This window comes from Mixophyes fleayi, chromosome 2 (assembly GCF_038048845.1).
Source record: "Mixophyes fleayi isolate aMixFle1 chromosome 2, aMixFle1.hap1, whole genome shotgun sequence".
Classification (NCBI taxonomy): domain Eukaryota; kingdom Metazoa; phylum Chordata; class Amphibia; order Anura; family Limnodynastidae; genus Mixophyes; species Mixophyes fleayi.
The window spans coordinates 4,430,471-4,454,186 of NC_134403.1; the positions used below are offsets into that span (position 1 = coordinate 4,430,471).

The 23,716-nt window shown below is 40.0% G+C and overlaps 1 protein-coding gene across 1 annotated transcript; it reads right to left on the reverse strand.

The window, feature by feature from the left end:
• Window positions 1-2,655: 2,655 nt before the first annotated feature.
• On the reverse strand, window positions 2,656-12,556 carry LOC142139076 (embryonic protein UVS.2-like). The gene is made up of 9 exons (XM_075196354.1): window positions 12,529-12,556; window positions 7,775-7,909; window positions 7,565-7,682; window positions 6,397-6,575; window positions 6,225-6,306; window positions 5,952-6,079; window positions 4,534-4,649; window positions 2,904-3,129; window positions 2,656-2,660 (listed from the first exon to the last, which is right to left on the reverse strand). The coding sequence occupies exons 2-9, from the start codon at window positions 7,899-7,901 to the stop codon at window positions 2,656-2,658; spliced, it is 981 nt and encodes a 326-aa protein (XP_075052455.1). The 5' UTR covers window positions 7,902-7,909; window positions 12,529-12,556.
• Window positions 12,557-23,716: the final 11,160 nt, after the last annotated feature.

Consider the following 23,716-nt stretch of genomic DNA (forward strand, 5'->3'; position numbering starts at 1 on the left):
TATATTAGTTGCATCTCACTGGGGCCTCAGTCAACTCTGACACAATATTCTATACAGAATATTGTCCATCGGGTCCGGTGATTGCGCAGCGTGCGCAAGCGATTGCATTTGGTATGTACTTATCTTTTGGTATTGGCTGTGCTGTACTGTACTTTATCATGATATAATAATGTATTGAATTGTTGACTATTTACATCCGTTAAAAATAAATCACTTTGTGCTTTGGACACACATTCAATTGATTGGGCAATGCTTATTTTAAAACGATAGAATTACTTTAATACTTACAAACAGTGCATTAAGGTGCAACATCTGCATTGAACAAGAGCAGCCATTAAGGGACTTTTTTGTCATTGACTAAATTACACAGCACAGATATTTGCAGGTTGGTTGCTGTTGTTTTACTGCACATTTTCTTCCTCAAGGCATTTTAAGAAAATGAGCTCTACTAGTTGTGATGAAGGGTAAGTGCTCATACGTGATACCAATATAATCTAGACAGTGCTTCCAGTTATGTTCTCTCTGTTACTATCAGCGGGGTGCAACTAGACAAAGTGTCAATTCTATATATAATATCATCCCTCTATATCATGTTTAGGATGCACAGTTGTTATTAAACTACATGGACTATTTCTCACAGCAACTTTGCTGACCTGACACATATTATTATTTCATCTACATCCATCTAATATGGATTAACATGTAATAACTATTAATATCAGCATTACATGCACCTAACTTATGCATTTCCTGTAGCTGCACTTTGCCTGAGGTTCCAGTGCAGCTTCTTCTAATTGACCCAGTTTCCCAACGTAAAATATGTTAAAAAAATATATTCAAATGCACACTTTATTACTAGGTACTACAAATAATATATTTGTTTAATGAGGACAAATGGCCCATGTGTACATTGATTTACTTATAATCTGTTCATTTTGTAATTGCCAATCAATTTGTTATAATATGCTGACCAAAATTATAGACAATGTAAAGGGATTTTTTAATCCATTGATTTACTACTTTACCCCCCTTGTCTTCTACATAAACAGATTGGTGGATTGTTTTGTTATAGAGATTCTGGATAGCACAAGTTCTATAGGTAAATACTGTACTACCAGCCCCCTTTGTGAGTACAAGTAAGATATTATAATACATTCATGGTGTGAATACTTGTATAAGTAATTGTGACCAGTGATGTCAGAGAGGGACAAACATAATAATATTATTTAGCGGATGCCTCATCTTTGCCTGGAAGAGTTATAAAATACTACTTATGTATTATGAGAAATAAGGCAACCTCTTATTTTGTGGCTTTGTGCTTTCCTATGGTCATGGAATGATTTATACCCCATTCATACTGCACCAAAATCCCGGGTTTTTCCCGGGGCGAGCTCAAATGACCCGGGTCTTGGTGCAGTATGAATGATACAAGTCAAAAATCAACGGTCTAAAAACCCGGGTCTTCAACTTGGGATTTATCGAGGGGTAATTCCCGGGTCGGACCCGGGTTGCCTGCTCTATGAATGGTGCAACCCGGGTTTTTCAACCCGGGTTGCACAGAAAACAAGATGATTGGCTGTCTGCCTGTCTCTGGAGGATTTAAAGCAGGAGAATACAAAGAATGTATATGAAAAGAAGGGCAGTTTACAGAAATTTTATTAATGGCTATTACATACATAAATATACCATTGGGTATACATGATTGGAGATATATAGAGACCATCACTATTGTACTTTTTTACATATATAAATCATGCTAATAGATAGAGTATATTTCCCTTTAAAGGTTACTTGTCCTGATTAAAGTGCAGTGCTGTGTTTTTATTTGGGTGTCTGATGTAGCTGATATCCCACATTACAGAGTTACAAAGTCTGGGAAATACTAGTTGTGTGAAAGGAAGCAAAGTTCAGGTTTTTCTGCCAGGATTTAAACACTGGAGCAGCATCCAGTCTTCATTTTTCTGCCAATGAAAACTGCTCTGGTGATGACTCCCACAAATTGCCGGGGCACAGACTTGTGCAGTATGAATGGGGTCAACCCGGAAAATTCCCGGGTCCGAGGTGCAGTATGAATGGTGTTTCTGAGCTGGGACGCTCCAAGCCCCTGCAAAAACCCGGCTTGAAAAACCCGGGATATTGCCTGGGCAGCAGTATGAAAGTGGTATTAGTCACCTCTAATATGCTTATATTTCCTGGTAGATAAATCCCATTTATTTCATAGATATTTATGGTGTACAGAAATACATTGCAATTGTAGTCATGTAACTTTAGATCAACCTCTTCCAGACTCAAATGTGTATGACCATTAAAGTCACTGAATATAAAACATAGTGTTAAAAATAATTATCTTACACAACTATTCGAGAAAACCATTTTATTATGTATACATTACAAAAAATATGTTTTCAAATCCATAGTAAGAGAGATACAAATATAATTTCCTATTAACGTATAAACAATATTTTATATAGATATTACATTGTTTATCTTTATGGTTTTTATTACAAATCTGCTGGGAGAAATAAAAAAAATTTCACCATGTATAGACAGGAAATGATACTGTGAGTTTTGCCTCAGTTGTGATGTCAGTTTTCTCCTCAATTAATTATTGTTCTTACTGCAATATGACATTGCCCGGTGTGTAATATTCCTCAATTATACTGTAAAGAAAGAGAAAGAAATAGGAATTAGAAAACTAAATGATCACACATATGTACATTCTTCTACCTGCATATTATGTAATAATCATATATAGAAGACACATAACTATATACAACAGTTACCAAGTATATGGGGTTAACCAATGGCTTTGTTCTCATTAATATACAGTATAATGTCCATATGATAAAACTGTGCAAATACAAGGGACATATAAGCCATTTTTTAAAATCTGAATACAATACCTGAGCTATATGTAGCTTTGAAGCCGACCCCAGTAACACGGCTGTCACTGACAAACTCAATCAGCATCTGATTAGTGGAAGCAACTATGCGAGGGATCGGTCCTGTCCCACATGTTTTGTCCAGCAACACAGGAGAAGTCCTACTGGGACCATCATAAATCTTGATGTAGTCAGATACACAATCAGGTGAGTATTGGACATCAAAGCCATTAAAATCCAGGGTGATCTAAATATTAAACATTAATATCAGAAATGTTAGTTTAAGAAATAAGACCACGTGTAACTTAATTTACACTTTTAAGCCAAACTGGACTTTACTGCACAGAGGATGTGATCAATATGTGATTAAAGCTTCTCAACTCTCTTTTTTAAATGTCCACAAATATTCCTGGACCTCTCTCCTGTCCTACGCTCCACAAAATCTAGACAAATATTCTTTTAGGGGGATAAAAAAAAGAGTTGATAAGTCATTGGGGATAATCACTTATCCCCTAGAGTATTGTAGAACTATAACTAGAAGCATTGCATTTTGAATTGAGCAGCAGGTGTTTTATAATATTTCAGCCCCCGAATGCCCCTATAGGAATACACTTTATTTTGTTTGATAAATGATTATTCTTATTCAGGGAAGCACCATCTATAGGTCCTATTATAAATCTGCCTTTTCCTTACTTATTAAGTGAAGGTTGATAATTTCCAAGAAATACATCTGGTTCGGACCCAAACTCTATAGGTTCTTGTGATTTTGTAATGCACGATGAACACTGTGGGGCTCATGCAGAGTTGTCTCTTTTATTTGTGTAAAATACACATTTTCTTACTGAGCATATGTATAAAAGCCATACTGATACGTCTGTATGCAGCTTACAATGCATCTTACACTTACAACTAATGAAAAGGTGGAGGGAACATGCGAGCAAACATAGGCCGAGTACAGTAAGTAAGGAATAGTCACATAACTGAGACTGTAGTAGACATGGAGCTGCAGATACACCAGTAGGAAGGTATCTGATGTGGGTGCTAGGAGGGCTGGTTCAGTGAGGTGCAATGATATTTGTGTTTCTACTTATATATATTTATAAGGTAATTGAACATTTCACATTTATTAGAAACTGTAAAGCTACTAATCTCAGTTGTGTATGACACATTATTAGATTGTGAACATATAGAGTAATGTGGCTTTTGTATTTACTACTAAGTCTGTGACATCCCTATACTTTCTATAGGCTATCGTGGGGCTAAATACACAAACTTCTTATTTCTGATGTACACTTGGCACCAATGCTAGTGATGTACAGCTGGACGCACCTTGAGATCCGTCTGAATGAATATAACGTGTGTGTGTCCTTACCTGCAAATAGTCAGGACAGAAAGGCATCTAACGCTACTTATATCACTGTGTGTGTAGTGCCATAATACACATATATTACACTTATTAGCTGGTGATTGGATCTTTTGAAGCTCCATCGTGATAGATCAAAATCCATTTCAATGCAGTGAGATCTGCTCTGAATATCTTCCAGGTGTATTGGATTTCATGTCCCCGGAAGTGGCAGAACTGATTTTTGGAAATTATATTTAATTCCTTTGCCTTCTGTTTGTCACCTGTTCCAAGCATTCTATACTGTACCTGTTCAGTGGTTGTTCTGATCAACCAAACACAGCTGGCATCATTGGGATAGGCTGAGGGATAGTTGGCTGATTTCAATATTCCATTTTTGTTCGTAAGTAAATGAGCACAAACATCTATGAAGGGAGACAGTGATTTTAATCAATTACTGTAGACTTGGTGAAGTATTTCCAGTTATTAGTTCATTTTGATTTACTATATATGTGACAGATAACTTCACCTACACACTCTATGAGCCTCATGTAGAATTAGGAAGGAATCTCTCTTCAGGGTAGAATCTTACACCTGGACAAACCATGGCGCTATGTAAGGAGTGTAAATACAAGTTGTTTTCAATGCATGGAAAATACACTCTTCCTGTTAGGATATTGGGATTGCCACTTTAGCTCAGGTGGGCATGTGTTAATATACACCTGTCTCAATAAATTAAGGTATGCTTCTCTTTTGACCTGATTGGACCTGTGGAGTTTAAATGACCCTCCTGTTCTCTGCAGCTTTGTCAGTGAGTTTTATTCTTGACTCCTGTACAGTCTCCCCTCTGGGGTTCTTCAGTTTACTGTTTTCACCTTCAAATATGGCTCTTTATTCCCTGACTAACGGCATACAAAGACTTCTGACTCTGGACCTTGGCACCAACATTACTACTCCAACTCAGCATTTTGGCTTTCTGCTTACTGTGATATCTACCTGTGTGTAGAGCATTTTCAACATTGAACAGTCTATTAAACATTGGTCAGCTGGCTAGGAAGGAAATCTTTCTATATCACTACCTACTGATCATTTATTCACTATGGCTGTCAGATGAAGCCACTACTAGACTACTCTGTTCTTAGTTTACAAATCATTTGCAAGCTGTGCTTTCACTGAATATGATCATTGGTAACTGTATATGTTTACATTAAATTCAAATAATCTCATAGTCATTTGAACTTCTCTCCTGCCTCTACATATTCTTGAATTACCTTTGGCACACAGCACAAATATATTAGCAACTATAACATTACACTGCAGTTTAGAGATGAGATAGGAGCTTACCCTTCCCCGCATGCAGCCAACATGGTATGCCAAGGTGCAAGCTCGATTTACTCCTAAATCTAATTGGGGCCTCATATCATCATTTTCATCTATTTATTTATATAGCGCCACTAATTCCACAATGCTGCACAGAGAACTCATTCACATCAGTCCCTGCCCCATTGGAGCTTACAATCTAAATCCCCTAGCGTACACACACATACACACACAGACTGAGAGAGACTAAGGGCAATTTAATAGCAGCCAAATAACCTACCGGTATGTTATTGGAGTGTGGGAGGAAACCTGAGCACCCGGAGGAAACCCACGCAAACAAGAGGAGAACATACAAACTGCACACAGATAAGGCCATTGTTGAGAATCAAATATCTATCAATACTTACTGCACTGATAAAGCCGGTTAATTTTGGAAACGTCCAAGATACTTAATCCATTCCTTTGTCCCATAGGCACGTTGGGGTCTGGCTTGGATACAATGCTAGGTTGGTTTGCAGTGTTAGAAAATGTATACCTGTCACACAGACAAAAGACATCAGTACATTCCAGAATGATACATCATAAAAAGGAATATTCCAACATCAATGTGTTCTAGTTATTTTCCAGCACCATCATCTACAATATAATAAAAATGTGCATAGCAAATGGTATTAACTTACCTTCCATAATGCATCACTGAGCCATAGTCATACTCCAGACCCAGGTTATTAGTGTCTGTGGACTTGAAATCAGGCCACCACACTGCAACAGGAAATGCCCAGTTACAACACCACATGCATCAATGAAAACAACTCAAAATTAATATTTATGTAATTGCTTTGTGCAAAGTACTTGGTGAGATGTTCTGGTACATGATGTCGACATAGTTGTCACGGTCACTCCTCATATGTTCATGGTAAAATCCCAGGGCATGATTTAGTTCATGTTGTATAATCCCTCTGCTCACACAACCACCAATCTGTACTCCAACCTTCTGACCTCCACCTGTTCGTCCGACCAATGACTCACAGCTAGAAACAGTAAGGAAGCAATGAGAGTTTGTTCAATGGTTACAGCATAGTCATCCACACAGAGCAATACATAGTAATTACCTGGAAGGAAGATTTAGATCTATTCAAATAAATGTAATGTAAGAATCACTTCTTCTATATATTCAATATTAAGAATATTCTGCATAGTTAGTCTCATAGTTAAATTCAAAAAGGTGGCAGATGTCTGGCTCGACTGATTGACCAGAAAAAATGAATGTGTTATATAAACAGGAAATATGTTGCACAACTGTTTCTAAAACTATTGTATCCCATGTACAGACTCCTCTATACAGCACAGTGAGGTATGTAGACTGTTATTAGCAGGTTATACATACTGCTTGTTTCCTGTTTTTATTTCTAATATATTTGTTAAAACATATACATATATACATATGTGTGATTTTTATTTATTTGTTTTTTGTTTGTTTTGCACTCGAGAATATAGATTAGCAAATCTCCCATGGTATTTGTTTCCCTGCAAATCAGTGTCCAGATTGATTCAAGATCCCTGAAGTTTGCAAACCCCACAATAAATAGTGAAGGGCAGCTATGGTTGACATCTGCTGACTGTGTTAAGATTTTTAAAGTAACTGGTTAATATTTTGGGTCACCAATGACTGCTTTATTATTGTTGGCTGATAATGGTTCTGTCTTACTATAATCACACACACTTTCTCCAACAGCTGATACAATTGTTATTCCACTCCCTTATGTATCAAGTCTTCCCCACACCTAGAGTGTAAGCCCATTAGGGCAGGGCCTTCTTTACCTTCTGTTTTATGTCATTTGTATGTATCATGATTCTGTCAATGTACAGCATTGTGTAATATGTCAGTGCTAATAATAATAATAATAATAATAATAATAATAATTCCAAACAATGTTGTACTATTTTTCTCATCTCTCCTCTTAATAAACCTTTAATAATAATAATTCCTTTTTGACATAGACAGAATGGAAGAACCTACCCCTCTGAAGAGACAATGTTGAGAAAAGCCGTCTCTGTTGTCCGAGGTATAAACCTCACACAGGTTAATGTCTCATACTCCTGCATAGCATTTGTAAACACCTTCAGTTGCTTGTCATCTGTGGAGAAAGAATGATGCACATTTATTAATAGATTAGAGCAATAGATGGCCATGAATACATTAGTAAACCATATGGAAGAGGAAACTCACTGTAATCAGGGGATAAGGTGTATGGAACAGGGACAGTCCCATCTTCAGATTTAGGCCACAGGCATCTTAAACACATGATAGCGCTGCGCCCAGTTTTTATAACAATGTCTCCTTGCTGTCTTGTCATGTTATAACCTGCATTAATCAGAAAAATAGACATGAAGCATTTAAATGTTAATTTACTATGAGCAAAATTCATGTCGTGTCATCATCATCATCAATATTTCTATATATAGTACAAACAAATTCTGTAGCCCACAATTGGGGACAAACACAATAATATACAATACTGGATAATACAGATAAAGAGGTAGAAAGGCCCTGCCTACATGCTTACAATCTAAGGGACAATGGGAGTTTGATACATTAGGTTAGGTCTACATATTGCATTTCGGTCCAGCCATATTGCAAAGGTAAAAGTTATTAGTATGCAATATGATCCAGTCACATAGCAATGTTGGTCAGGGGTCAGAGTGTTATTGTCTTGTGGGAATTGTGCAAAGGGTGGTAAAAGTAAGAAGCTGAATGCTGGTGCAGTTTTGCTAATGACCTTGTTGTTTAGTAGAAGAATTTCATATTGCATTTGGTAAAAAACAGGCAACCAATGTAGAGACTGACAGAGTGGCTCAGCAGAGGAAGAATGATTTGCCAGGAAAATCAATTTAGCCTCTGTGTGCAAAATAGATTGTAGAGGCTTGAGTCTGTTTTGGTGAAGACCAGTAATGAGGGATTTGCAATAGTCAATGTGGGAGATGATGAGTGCATGAATTAGATTTTTGCAGTGTATTGTGTAAGATATGTGTGTATACTAGCAAAGTTTTTTTGAAAGTCTGCAACATGATTTAAATATAGAGTCATGTGGGGAAAAAAGGATGGTTCTGAGTCAAAGATCACACCAAGGCAGCAAGCTTGTGGGGTGGGGTTTATGATCATGTTGTCAACCAAAATAGAAATGTCAGGTGGGAAACTTCTCTTGTTGGGTGGGAATATTATTAACTCTGTTTTATTTGTATTTGGAGGTGAAATGAGTACAAGAGACATGTGAAGGTATAGAATCAAGAGGACAGAAGGTAGAGCAGGAAGATAAGTAAAGAGTAGATCTTCATTTGTGAAATCAAATAAAAAGAGGATGTCAGAGGATGCTGGGAAGGAATTGAGCTGATTGCTTGTCGAGGGAGATGATACCATTCCAAGTCTGATCTTATCAATCTTGTACTTGAAGTAAGAAGTGGCGCTATATAAATAACTAATAATGATGATGATGATACTAGGCACAGATTGTATTGAGAGGGATTGGGCTGGGAGGGTTCAGAAGAAAATATGTTTAAAAAACGTTTGGGGGTTAGAAGCATGAGCAGAAATGAACGATTTCAAGTATGTTAGTTTTGATTTGTCCAGAGCATGTGGATAAGTGTAATAGTTCGAACTATATGTGAGGAATTCACTAAAGGTAGGAGATTTACAAGAGTGACAGTCTGCTTACGGGAACATCTTTGAAGACTTAGTGTTACTTTAGTGTGCCACGGCTGACTTCCAACACCATGTGGAGGAGACTCGCTAGAGACACATGATCTAGGACTGCTGCTAGGGATTGGTGAGAATGAGATACTGCTGTATCAGGGGAGAATAATATAGAGATTGGGGAGAAAAGGTGTTGGAGAGAGGTGGAAAACTGTTGAAAATGAATATTGTTAAGATTTCTGCGGGTATGAGGAGGTTTGGTAGAGTTTGACAGCATATAGGATAAAGTAGTGGGGGTGAGCATACAGCTGATAAGTTGATGATCTGAGAGAGGAAATGGAGGGTTAAGGAAATCAGAAAATGAACATAGGCTAGAGAAAACAAGATCAAGGCAGTGGCCATCGCAATAAGTACAGGATTCAACCAACTGGGGGAGGCCAAGGGAAGAGCTTAAAGACAATAATTTGAAAGAGGCATTGGAAAGTGGATTAACAATGGGTAAGATAAAATCACCCAGGATGATGCTGGGCATGTAGGAATATAAGAAGTGAGGGAGCCATGCAGAGAAATTTTCAAGAAATTGGTGCGGCCCAGGGGGATCGTTAGTCAAAGCAACACACATAAAGAATTATTATTTGTCACGGGCACTAGGAGTCTTTGCCCAGGATATCACCAGATGATGATCTTACCAGAGTAGTGTGGGTTACACAGTGGTCCTCTGGTAGAAGGGTGACTAGCGGAACATATGACTCAGCAGATGGTGAGAGGATGCAAATAGAAAAGTCAATGACTAGCAGCAATCTGGTTAATGATTAGGTAGATATGAGCACGAGGATCTTGATGGACGTAAAGAAGTGCAGGAAGGTAACAGGGAAGTCAGTGGTCTGCGTACAGCAAGTTGTACCACTGCTTATGGTGAAGAGACTTGTCCAGGTGTAGGTAGGTAGCGGGGAAGTCAGTGGTCTGCGTATAGCAAGTTGTACCACTGCTTATGGTGAAGAGACTTGTCCAGGTGCAGGTAGGTAGCGGGGAAGTCAGTGGTCTGCGTATAGCAAGTTGTACCACTGCTTATGGTGAGAGGACTTGTCCAGGTGCAGGTAGGTAGCGGGAAAGTCAGTGGTCTGCGTATAGCAAGTTGTACCACTGCTTATGGTGAGAGGACTTGTCCAGGTACAGGTAGGTAGCGGGAAAGTCAGTGGTCTGCGTACAGCAAGTTGTACCACTGCTTTTGGTGAAGAGACTTGTCCAGGTGCAGGTAGGTAGCGGGGAAGTCAGTGGTCTGCGTATAGCAAGTTGTACCACTGCTTATGGTGAGAGGACTTGTCCAGGTGCAGGTAGGTAGCGGGAAAGTCAGTGGTCTGCGTATAGCAAGTTGTACCACTGCTTATGGTGAGAAGACTTGTCCAGGTGCAGGTAGGTAGCGGGGAAGTCAGTGGTCTGCATATAGCAAGTTGTACCACTGCTTAATAGGTGAGGAGGTGTACAAGTGTTGATGAGTGGAAACATAGAATGTAGACACTGAGAGCACAAGGAACTTGATCCCAAACCATATGCACAAGTCTATGTTGGTGTGGCAGGCGCTGCTTGACAGAGACAAATTCACTACTGGAATCCAGGCTAATAGCAGAAGGTCAATTAGCATATGTATCTCACGACTGAACAAGGAGGTAAACTTCCCAGCAGATATGCGGAGTAATAACACAGTCTCAGGGAAATAGAGGATTCCGTGGGTAAGTGGAGAACAGTCCAAGCGGATATGCAGTAAACAAATACAGTCAATAGAAAGTAAGAATACCGCGGTTCAGTTGAGCAGGCTGTCCACGAGAGGATACAGGAACAGCTGAGCGGCTGCACGCCAGCACGAGTAAAGAAACCACAGGTGAGTGGTAGCGGTAATCAGGGTCCGGGTCAGCACACAGGCAGAGAACTTGACACGGGTAGAACAACGATGAGCAATGCAGGAATCACTGGAGATAGCAAACACGAGTAGAACACTGGAGGTAATAGCGGACTGGAAGCCGCAGATGATTAGAGCAGGAATCAGCAGGGAACTGAAGACATAGTAGAACACAGGAGACTTGAAGCGGTCTGGAAACCGGCAATGAGTTGAGCAGGAATCAGCAGGAAGCTGAAGACAGGGAGAATTACACAGGAACACCTTCAGAGACTCACAGGGAAAGAGACTCCAAGATCAGGCCACGAGGTAATGAACACAGGTGCTTTAAATAGGGAGCGTTGCCTGATCAACCAATTAACTAAAAGCAAAGGTCAGAAGAGTTCTTAGGAACTGCGCATGCGCAGACCATCAGGATGGCAGGCGGCCACGGTTCAGGATAGGTGCTGGCATGAATACTGGAGAGCCACGCACTCACGGTCCGGTGAGTGACATTATTATTATTATTATTAATGTAGATTTTTAAAGTGCTGAAACGCTGTACAGTAATAAAATCAGGACATACATAAAACAGTGACATACAAGGTAGACAAAATAAACGCAGAAATGAAATCAACAGCATGAAGGACCCTGCCCATTACAGAGCTTACATTCTAAGTGGAAGCAGGCACAGCTGAAATAGTAGGAGCCAATGTGGTTGAGAATGAAGATTGGGACAGTTACAAGGGTGCATTAGTGTGAATAGTGTTATCGGGGATGAGGTCACCTCTAAAAGAGAGATTGGTTTTCAAAGAGCATCTAAAGATTTGAAGGCTGTGGGAAAGTCTGATTGAGCGTGGTATTGAATGAATATACTTATTCTTAAAAAGAAAGTTGCAGAGATGAAAAACACAAATTAATGAAATGTCAGATTAATAACTTAATCCTAACTTGTAACAATATCAAAGTAATATTATACCCATCTTTGTTTCCATTAAAAATATGTTTCTTAGATCAATAACACAACTTCACTTACTTTATAAGAGTTATTGTAGTTAAATTACAAATGCATGTACAATGTAAGAGTCATTTCAACACACCAACTGAAAATAATATTGTTCTACATAAATACTATTGTTCTACATTTATGGATGAATTAAATTAGAGGCAAGGTGCCGACGGACATCATACCAATGTCCGTCTGTACACATTGCCAGAAAATGCAGTAACACGTTTCCAGTCCTTTTCTCCCCACATCTCTACGAAATGATAGGGAGAATGAGCAGAGATTTGAGAAAAAACATTGAGGCAATATATTTCCATATTTCCATAGACTCGTTATAGCTAATTCAATTCCCCCTTAGACTTCTTAACCTAACTCCTTTGTATTGCATTTTAGCATTTAGTAGTAGGTTGATACCTTTGTTGACTTCAATAATCCTGCTGAAAATATCTTCAGGTTCACTGGCATCTGTATCTGCTGTAAATACAAATGTACATATAATGTGGTATCAATGTATACTACATCTATATGGATAGTCTCCTGAACAGGGACAAAACATTGCCTGGCTCCATTGCCCCTACAGCATTCTGCCCCCTCCCCACCCCCAATCTGTGGCTCTGAAAAGAGCAGATTGAGGACCTCTTCTTAGTATCCTCACAAGTGGCCTCTGCTTTGATCCTTTGAGACCTACAATGTGATAACTGTGTATAATACATTTATATGAATAGTCTCCTGAGTGCAGTTGTTGCAGTTTACTAAACAAATTCCTAAAAATGTAATCTACATTTTATGTTTATGTTTTTTTTTGCTATACATGACTTCCGTAAGACCAGATAAATATGTTATATGACCAGACTCTCATATGTTACAGTGTGTCCAGATATAAATGTCTAGTATATGGTTTAAAAAAAATATTAGGAAAATGTTCCTACTTCTGTTTTGTAACTTTCAATTCAGAAGTAAGTGTGAGTGAGGTTGTTGAGACTGCTAAACAGACAGCATTGTCCCCAAGACAAACACATTCATACATATCACATAAAAAATTACAATATAATCAACTTTTATGCCCCTCTACATATTTAAAAATTACTTTTTTTGACTAAATGATAAAATAAGACTATATGGAACAATATCGTAAGACCTTCTCCTAACTGAACCACAGAAGGTTCACTCATCTCAAATTATATTTTAAAAATATGAAAAATCCAAATAGACATTGACAATGTCAGTATAATCACATACAGAGTAAAGGGGAATAATAACACAATCTTTAGCAAACAGTTTTAATTGTGCTGTAGTAAATTTCCAAAATATAAATGTTTTACTTACCCAAAAGTATGTAAAATATCCCAGTGATGGTCATTAATGCACAATATTTAATGGTAAACATATTTACATGCTCGGCAGTGTGTAGCTAAACTAGGGCAGTATGGACTATGTCTATTCTTAACGGTTATACCTGGATGAGATGTTGCTATCTCCTTTACCATGTTCATTGTTTGTGTGTCAGGTTTTGACAAAGAGAAACATATAGGTGGGGAAAAAATTTATATCAGTAGAAGAATTAGATGGTTTAAAACATGAAGAGAAAGAGACAAAGAAAGAGAGACAGAGAGAGAGAGAAAAAGAGAGAGAGACAGAGAGAGAGAAAAAGAGAGAGACAGAGAGACAGAGAAAGAGAAAGAGGGGTGTTCAATGAACTATTGTGCTGTGGGTTGTAAAATAAGCTTTAATTATAAGTGACCATGATAAGAGCATACCTAGTAATATAATAATGCTGAATTATACTTCACTGGGGTCTGGTGATCACCCTGTTTCAGTGAGTACCCTGACATCTGTAACAGGTCATTGATTCTCTTCATGTTTCACACTGGCAGAAGTGTTGTTGATGCCCCGTTCCCGTTAACTGCTTGTTGAAACATTTCTGGTTGGATCAGCATTGCTGGCCTGCTACAGTCATTATGGTACCTACTGAATCAGAGGGAACTCCGGAACCAAGGTAAGAAATGTTCGGTATTATTGTATTACTTATTGAACTTGAATTTAGTACTTTTGGGTATAACCACTGGAAAGCATTTGTGACTTCCGGTTGCTGTTATCAGGATCTCATTGAACATAGCGCAGACAGTGCAGATGTGAGTCTCTAGTCCTCAGGGGCTGAGTAACAGCTGAATCCCGTTACCTCTCCACATACATGCTTCTCTTCTTCCACGTAATAACTAGAGATGAGCGCACTCGGATTTCCTGAATCCGAGCCCACCCGAACGTTGCCGATCCGAGTCGGATCCGAGACAGATCCGGGTAATGAAAAATTGAAACCGAGGCTCAGAGTCATAATCCCGCTGTCGGATCTCGCAATACTCAGAACCTATAAATTCCCAGCTAGTCACCGCCATCTTCACTCGGGCATTGATCAAGGTAGAGGGTGGGTGTGTTAGGTGGTCCTCTGTTCTGGTAGATCTCGTGCTGTGCTGTGCTGTGCTGTTTAGTTCTGTGCTGTGCTGTGCTGTGTTCTGCAGTATCAGTCCAGTGGTGCTGTGTGCTGTGCTCTGTCAATTTTGAGTTCAGTGGTGCTGCTGGGTCCTGTGTGCTGTGTCCTGTTCAGTCCAGTGGTCCTGTGTCCCGTGCTCTGTGCTTCTAAGGGCATAGTTATTTCCCCAATATTCCCAAGTGTTTAAAAAAATTAAAAAAAAGTTAATAAAAAAAATATTCAAAAAACTAATTAAATTTTTTTTTAATTACAACAAAATTTGCCAAACAAATCCTGCAGTATAAGCCCATTGGTACTGCAATATTACCAAGTTCACACATTCAGCAGTAAAAGTCCAGTGGTACTGCTGCAATATTACAAAGTTCACGCATTCTGCAGTATCAGTCCAGTGGTGCTGTGTGCTGTGCTCTGTCAATTTTGAGTTCAGTGGTGCTGCTGGGTCCTGTGTACTGTGGCCTGTTCAGTCCAGTGGTCCTGTGTCCCGTGCTCTGTTCTTCTAAGGGCATAGTTATTTCCCCAATATTCCCAAGTGTTTAAAAAATGTAAAAAAAGTTGTTAAAAAAAATACAAAAAAATAATTGTAAAAAAATGTAATTACAACAAAATTTGCAAAACCAATCCTGCAGTATAAGCCCATTGGTAATGCAATATTACCAAGTTCACACATTCTGCAGTATCTTGTGCTACATATAATGGAGAGCAAAAATTTGGAGGATAAAGTTGGGAAAGATGAAGACCCACTTCCTCCTAATGCTGAAGCTGCTGCCACTAGTCATGACATAGACGATGAAATGCCATCAACGTCATCTTCCAAGCCCGATGCCCAATCTCCTAGTACAGGGCATGTAAAATCCAAAAAGCCCAAGTTCTCAAAAAAAAGCAAAAAGAGAAACTTAAAATCATCTGCGGAGAAACGTAAAGTTGACAATATGCCATTTACGACACGTAGTGGCAAGGAACGGCTATGGCCCTGGCCCGTGTTCATGACTAGTGGTCCATCTTCACCCAAGGATCTTAGCCCTCCTCCTCCTCCACCCCCTACAAAAAATTGAAGAGAGTTATGCTGTCAGCAACAAAACAGCAAACAACTCTGCCTTCTAAAGAGAAATTATCACAAATCCCCAAGGCGAGTCCAAGGGTGTTGGTGGTTGTCAAGCCTGACCTTCCCATCACTGTACAGGAAGAGGTGGCTTGGGAGGAGGCTATTGATGATGTAGCTGGCGCTGTGGAGGAACTTGATGATGAGGATGGTGATGTGGTTATTGTAAATGAGGCAAAAGGGGGGGAAACAGCTGATGTCCATGGGATGAAAAAGCCCATCGTCATGCTTGGTCAGAAGACCAAAAAATGCACCTCTTCGTCTGGAGTTATTTTTATCCAAATCCGGACAACCAATGTATGGCCATATGTAGCTTATGTAAAGCTCAAATAAGCAGGAGTAAGGATCTTGCCCACCTAGGGACATCCTCCCTTATACGTCACCTGAATAACCTTCATAGTTCAGTGGTTAGTTCAGGAACTGGGGCTAGGACCGTCATCGGTACAGGGACACCTAAATCCCGTGGTCCAGTTGGATACACACCAGCAACACCTTCCTCGTCAACTTCCTCCACGATCTCCATCAGATTCAGTCCTGCAGCCCAAGTCAGCAGCCAGACTAAGTCCTCTCCAATACGGGATTCATCCGAGGAATCCTGCAGCGGTAAGCCTACTACTGCCAATGCTGCTGTTGCTGCTGTTAGTCGGTCATCTTCCCAGAGGGGAAGTCGTAAGACCGCTTAGTCTTTCACAAAACAATTGACCGTCCAACAGTCGTTTGCCATGACCACAAAATACGATAGTAGTCACCCTATTGCAAAGCGTATAACTGCTGCTGTAACTGCAATGTTGGTGTTAGACGTGCGCCCGGTGTCCGCCATCAGTGGAGTGGAATTTAGAGGGTTGATGGAGGTATTGTGTCCCCGGTACCAAATCCCGTCGAGATTCCACTTCACTAGGCAGGCGATACCAAAAATGTACAGAGAAGTACAATCAAGTGTCCTCAGTGCTCTGAAAAATGTGGTTGTACCCACTGTCCACTTAACCACGGACATGTGGACAAGTGGTTCTGGGCAAACGAAGGACTATATGACTGTGACAGCCCACTGGGTAGATGCATCGCCTTCCGCAGCAACAGCAACAGCTGCATCAGTGGCAGCATCTACAAAATGGCTGCTCGTGCAAAGGCAGGCAACATTGTGTATTACAGGCTTTAATAAGAGGCACAACGCTACCAACATATTAGAGAAACTGAGGGAAATTATCTCCCAGTGGCTTACCCCATTTAGACTCTCATGGGGATTTGTGGTGTCAGACAATGCCAGTAACATTGTGCGGGCATTAAATATGGGCAATTTCCAGCAGGTCCCATGTTTTGCCCACACCATTAATTTGGTGGTGCAGCATTACCTCAAGAGTGACAGGGGTGTGCAGGAGATGCTTGCGGTGGCGCGCAAAATTGCTGGACACTTTCGGCATTCAGCCAGTGCCTACCGCAGACTAGAGGCACATCAAAAAAGCATGAACCTGCCCTGCCATCACCTCAAACAAGAGGTTGTGACGCGCTGGCACTCCACCCTCTATATGCTGCAGAGGATGGAGGAGCAGCAAAAGGCCATTCAGGCCTACACAGCCACCTACGACATAGGCAAAGGAGTGGGGATGCGCCTGAGTCAAGCGCAGTGGAGACTGATTTCTGTGTTGTGCAAGGTTCTCCAGCCGTTTGAACTTGCCACACGAGAAGTCAGTTCTGACACTGCCAGCTTGAGTCAGGTCATTCCCCTGATCAGGCTGTTGCAGAAGCAGCTGGAGAAAGTGAGGGAGGAGCTGGTAAACCATTGCGATTACACCAAGCATGTAGCTCTTGTGGATGTAGCCCTTCGTACGCTTTGCCAGGATCCGAGGGTGGTCACTCTTTTAAAGTCAGAGGAATATATTCTGGCCACCGAGCTCGATCCTCGGTTTAAAGCGTATGTTGTGTCTCTGTTTTCGGTGGACACAAGTCTACAGCGGTGCAAAGACCTTCTGGTCAGGAGATTGTCCTCTGAAGAGGACCGTGACATGCCAACAGCTCCATCCTCATTTTCTTCCACATCTATGGCTGCGAGGAAAAAGCTCAGTTTTCCTAAAAGAGCAGCTGGCGGGGATGCTGATAACATCTGGTCCGGACTGAAGGACCTGCCAACCATTGCAGACATGTCTACTGTCGCTGCATTGGATGCTGTCACAGTTGAAAAAATGGTGGAGGATTATTTTGCTGACACCATCCAAGTAGACATGTCAGACAGTCCATATTGTTACTGGCAGGAAAAAAAGGCAGTTTGGAAGCCCTTGTACAAACTGGCTCTATTTTACCTGAGTTGTCCCCCCTCCAGTTTGTACTCGGAAAGAGTTTTTATTGCAGCGGGGAACCTGGTCAGTGAGCGTAGAAGGAGGTTGCTTCCTCACAACGTAGAAAAAATTATGTTTATAAAAATGAATAATCAATTCCTCAATGAAGTACAGCACTGCCCTCCAGATAGTACAGAGGGACCTGTGGTTGTGGAGTCCAGCGGGGACGAATTGATAATGTGTGAGGAGGAGGAAGTACACACTGTAGGGGGAGAGGAATCAGAGGTTGAGGATGAGGACGACATCTTTCCTCAGTAAAGCCTGTTTAGTTTGTACAGGGACAGATTAATTGCTTTTTTGGTGTGGGGTCCCAAACAAAAAACAATCATTTCAGCCACAGTTGTTTGGTAGGCCCTGTCGCTGAAATGATTGGTTTGTTAAAGTGTGCATGTCCTATTTCAACAACATAAGGGTGGGTGGGAGGGCCCAAGGACAATTCCATCTTGCAACTATTTTTTTGGCATTATGTGACCATTCAACAGTCGTTTGCCATGTTCAAAAAGTAAAAGAAAATGTCAGCAAATTCAAAAAATTTAATGAAAAGTTAAATGATCTGTCATTGTTTAAAACAAGAGGTACTGACGTGCTAGAATTAGTGTAGTGTTAATATGTTATAAACACTACACTTGGAACTTGGAGGAGGTATTGTGGCCCCGGTATCAAATTTAGTACCTGGGCCACCCCACTACGCAGTCCAGATACTTGTTTGTTGGAATTCTGACCAGTTGAGGGTGTAACTATTTATTATATTGTGGCCCTGGTATCAAATTTAGTACCGGGGCCACCCCACTACACAGTCCAGAATTTTTGTTTTGGGGAATTCAGAGCCGTGGAGGGTTTTTTATTAATTATATTGTGGTGACCACTCCTCTACGCAGTCCAGGTACATTATTCGATGCGATTCAGACCAGTTGATGGTTTTCTTATTATATATATTGTGGTGACCACTCCTCTACGCAGTCCAGATACATTTATTGGTGTGAATCATACAAGTTCAGGGTTTTTAAATTATATTGTGGTGACCCACTCCTCTACGCAGTCCAGGTACATTTTTTGGTGCGATTAATACCAGTTGATGGTTTTCTTATTATATTGTGGTGACCCACTCCTCTATGCAGTCCAGGTACATTATTCGGTGCGATTCAGACCAGTTGATGGTTTTCTTATTATATTGTGGTGACCCACTCCTCTACGCAGTCCAGGTACATTATTCGATGCGATTCATACCAGTTGATGGTTTTCTTATTATATATATATTGTGGTGACCACTCCTCTACGCAGTCCAGATACATTTATTGGTGCGAATCATACAAGTTCAGGGTTTTTAAATTATATTGTGGTGACCACTCCTCTACGCAGTCCAGATACATTTATTGGTGCGAATCATACAAGTTCAGGGTTTTTAAATTATATTGTGGTGACCACTCCTCTACGCAGTCCAGGTGCATTTTTTGGTGCGATTAAGACCAGTTGATGGTTTTCTTATTATATTGTGGGGACCACTTTACTACGCAGTCCAGAAAGATACCTCGTTGCAACGTTTTGGACTAATAACTATATTGTGAGGTGTTCATAATACACTGTAAATTAGAGGAAATGCTTGTTATTGAATGTTATTGAGGGTAATAATAGCGTAGGAGTGAAAATAAGCCCAAAAACTTGATTTTTGAACTTTTTATGCTTTTTTCAAAAAAAATCCGAATCCAAAACCTTAAATCCGAACCAAAACCTTTCGGCAGGTGTTTTGCGAAACAAATCCGAACCCAAAACATCACGAAAATCTGAATCCAAAACACAAAACACGAGACACCAAAAGTCGCCGGTGCACATCCCTAGTACTAAGTGTGTGTTACCTGTATTTAATTGTTTAATAAATGTGATAATGACCCCCAATACATTTTGATTTCTCTTTAAGATATACTTAATTGTTGAATATTGTGAAATTAGGTCTTGCTACAGCTGCATGAAGGTCTAAATGTTAGATGGTAGTCAGCATGAATCTATAGGATACCACAAATACCCCCTGCCAAAAAAAAAAAAAAAAAAAAAAGAAAAGGAAAAAAAACGTTTTGAAAAAAAATATTTGAAAATTAAAAAAAATCAGCAGCGCAAGGGCCCGGGCCGGGCCCCCTGACATGCCGGGCCCGGGTAATTAGTACCCGCTCCCCCCCCCTCTCGGCGGCCCTGATCGTCACGTGAAGGTTTATAAATTCTGCAATTAATAGTCTTGATAAAATTCAGTGGTTTCTCACTACAATGCTTAACCTTTGAGAGCTGATTTCTTTTTGGCAAACAGTGAAATTTGTAGAAACTTCAACGTTAGTGAAATATTTTGTTGATATTTAGTTGTGTATTGTGGTTCAGTACTGGGGCGTCCTATATATACAATACATTACAATATCTTCATCAAAGTGTGACTATCATCTATGACAACTTTAAACAAGAGAATAGTAATTAAGAGATCATGGTAACTGGATTATTAATTTCATAGTACGACACATGAACAACTACATTGTGATTTGGGTTATTTTGGTTGTAGCTGCTAATAATTCAATATAAATATTTACTATCCTACATTTTACTGTATTGAAATTTTAATAAAGCATCACTGGGAAACATCATGTTTGTATAATTACTGTTATTGTTATTAGTGTTATAATTACTTAAAGATCACAAACAGACAGCTTGCCTAAAATATTACTATTATAACATTGCATAGAAATGAATTTGTAGTATTCTCATTTATATGCCTTTAAAAGTCATTCATATTATACAATCACATGTTGAGTTCATGTATCAAAAATCCAAAATTTGTAACCGACTTCAGCACATTTTGCACTGTGATGTAACTGCTCTATTACATACCATTTATCATTCCCTTAGCAGAACATTTTGAAACTCAAAACCCAAAATTCTGATGTGAGTGCAGCTGTGAGTAAAGCCCCCTCTGGCGGTGAAGCATGATGGTGGGTCAAGGAGCAAAGAGGTGTCCAGCAGTCATATAAAAAGGGCAAATTGCAAACAAGGGACAAACAATCAAAGGATCTGATATCTCTCTACTGTGTAATTTATTTTCCAATCCACTAAGCTAAGGTCTTGTCATATTTCAAAATGATGTTGTCCAAATGTAATTGCCCAATAAATAATAAATACAGACCCCAGACAACATCCATAGAGCAAAAATATGTGAAATGGGGCACTCAAGAGGCATCATTAGCCCCTAGTACTTATAATTTCTGTTTCTGAGTGAAGACTTTATCTTGGGATGTTTATATTAAAATGTGTTTCTGCGTCACACACATCTGCATTCTTTTAGCATTTGTTACATTACTGTCACCTGTTTACACTTTCGGGAGTGTTGCAAAGCATCTAAAATGAATTTCACCCTGGCCATTCTCTTGATTTTCCACACCAGCACTTCTAATTTTCCACTTCGACCACTGACAGTGCATAACATAGATCCACCTAAACTATCACTCACAAGACAAACATGCAAATAAATTCTGGAGAGGTGACAACTTTACATCTAAAACATAAAAAGTCTAGATGAATCTATACAATGCAAATACTTACTCCCCAGTGATTTCAATCTAGACTCTAAAACAAAATCATGTAAAAACATTTATTTCTTATGTTCCCTTTTCTTCTTTCTCCTCTTTTACTTCTTTGTTTCTTTCTCTCACTTCAAACACACAAATGACTATAACCTTACTCTCTAAATTATTAAATAAATGTGAATTATTACTATGTATAGTCTCGTCTCGCAAATTTACAGTTGCAAACACTGCAAATTTATTTTTTAATCTTAACCACTTATGTGTGTGTTAGGAACCCCTCTAGCCGTTACAGTACAACCCGGAGTCTGCTCTGCCAGTCTAGTGTTCACCCTAGTGGTGGGGACAGATTTGGCCGCAGACTATCAGAGGGTAGTGAAGTGCGTACCAGCTGGGGAGAACCCAGGAAAGCAGAGCGAAGTCCAATTAAGGGTCAAGGGCCGGCAGCAGACAGCGAATCCAATAAACAAGTCGAGGTCAAGGGTCACGAGCAAACAGGAAAGTCGTTAAACACGCCAGAGGTCGGGGTCACAAGAAACACAGGCAGGGCCAAAATCCAGGCAAGGGGTCATACACGGGCAATCCAACAGAATATCCAAAGGATAGGATCAAGGAGCAGAGCATGTCAGCAGAACTGGTAACAGAAGTTATAACCGGCAGTGAGGCTGCAGACCTCACTGCCTTAAATACTGGTGGCCACCAATCAGAGTCTAGCTCTGAAAACATCTCCAGTAGCTCACTAATTAATAAATCAAGCTCTAATGGGCTGCAGATTGTTGCCTGCTTTTTCGCACATGCCCAGCTGTCCTCAGTTGCCGAGATGCGGCGCTACAGAGAAAAGCGTCCGACCATAGCCTTGGCAACGGTCGGAACAATGGCGGAAATGCAAGCAGGATTTGTTGACAATGTCAAATCTCATCATTATTCTCATCACTGATGTCAAAATTATCTTCACACAATATTAGTTCATCTGCACTTTAATATAACATTACAGATCCTGGGCCCGATTTATCAAGTTACGCAAACTCAAACGCATGAGGATAATCTGCTAGTCGTCTCTGCGCATGCGCGAAAATGGGAATTGAGCCGCGTAAAACACCACATACGCTGCTCAAACAGAGCAGATCTAGCACTCAAAGGCAATTCAATTGCAAATTCCAACGCAAATATATTTGAGATGGCGGCTGACCACTTGAGAAGAAATTGGTGAGAATGAGAGGAGAGTAGGCGTGGACCGGGTGGAGATGAGAAATCACTTGAGTCAAGTAGGCGTTATGCTTTGTAACTTGAGAACAGTAGGCGTTCCCTCTGTGCAGTTAAGGGAAACTGACGTCACTCATGCCTCATATTCTTGTCAAAAGTTAAGGAAGCTCCTGGTCATGTTTATGTCCAAAACAGCTAGCGAAAACAACTAATAAACGCCTTTAGAAGCATACTTTGCGGATAAAAAACACAACCAAGTATGCAAAACAAACATACATATCAATACAGACATTATAGATTTAAAAAAATAAAAAAAAATTACATTTATTTGTATACATACATATATATATATGTATGAAATGTTCCATTAGTGTGTTTGTGTAAAAGAAACCTCTTTTCCTTACAGACACCTTTCGAATAAATGCTACTGCCAAGTGTAAGATGTTTAATGATATTTTGGCCCTTTGGGTTAGAATCGGAACTGCCGGAATGCCGGAACGGTGGGATTAGTTAGCTTCATATAGCGCCCTCTGCTGCTTACTGGGTCTTCAGTATAGAGGCCAGGCTTTTACAGGACTCTACACTGCAGTTCGGTATGCTGGGCAGATATCTCCTGTACTATCACTCCCTATCCATCCTGGGAGCCAAAATGGAGTGCCCACTCATTCCCCATTAATTAAAGCAGCCGGTATGGAGTGCACACTCATTCCCCATTCATTCCAGCAGCCGGAATGGAGTGCACACTCATTTAACATTTATTCCGGCAGCTGGAATGGAGTGCAGCGTGCATGATGAAAAAAATTATTTTTAGTCTACCACTAGCATTCAACGTTATCATAAATATTGTTTTTAATTCTCTTTAGAATCACCACAACCACCATTCTAATTACTGTCGATGTGAAATGGATAATGTGACAGTTGTTGATGG

Bases quoted from the DNA above. Each gene is read 5' to 3' on its own strand.
- LOC142139076 (XM_075196354.1), bottom strand. From the start codon at position 7,901: ATGACAAGACAGCAAGGAGACATTGTTATAAAAACTGGGCGCAGCGCT. The intron at 6,080-6,224 runs GTAAGTTAATAC...TCTGTGTGACAG, and splicing joins TCAGTGATGCATTATGGAAG to GTATACATTTTCTAACACTG. The intron at 4,650-5,951 runs GTAAGTATTGAT...CTCCCTTCATAG, and splicing joins TAACCGGCTTTATCAGTGCA to ATGTTTGTGCTCATTTACTT.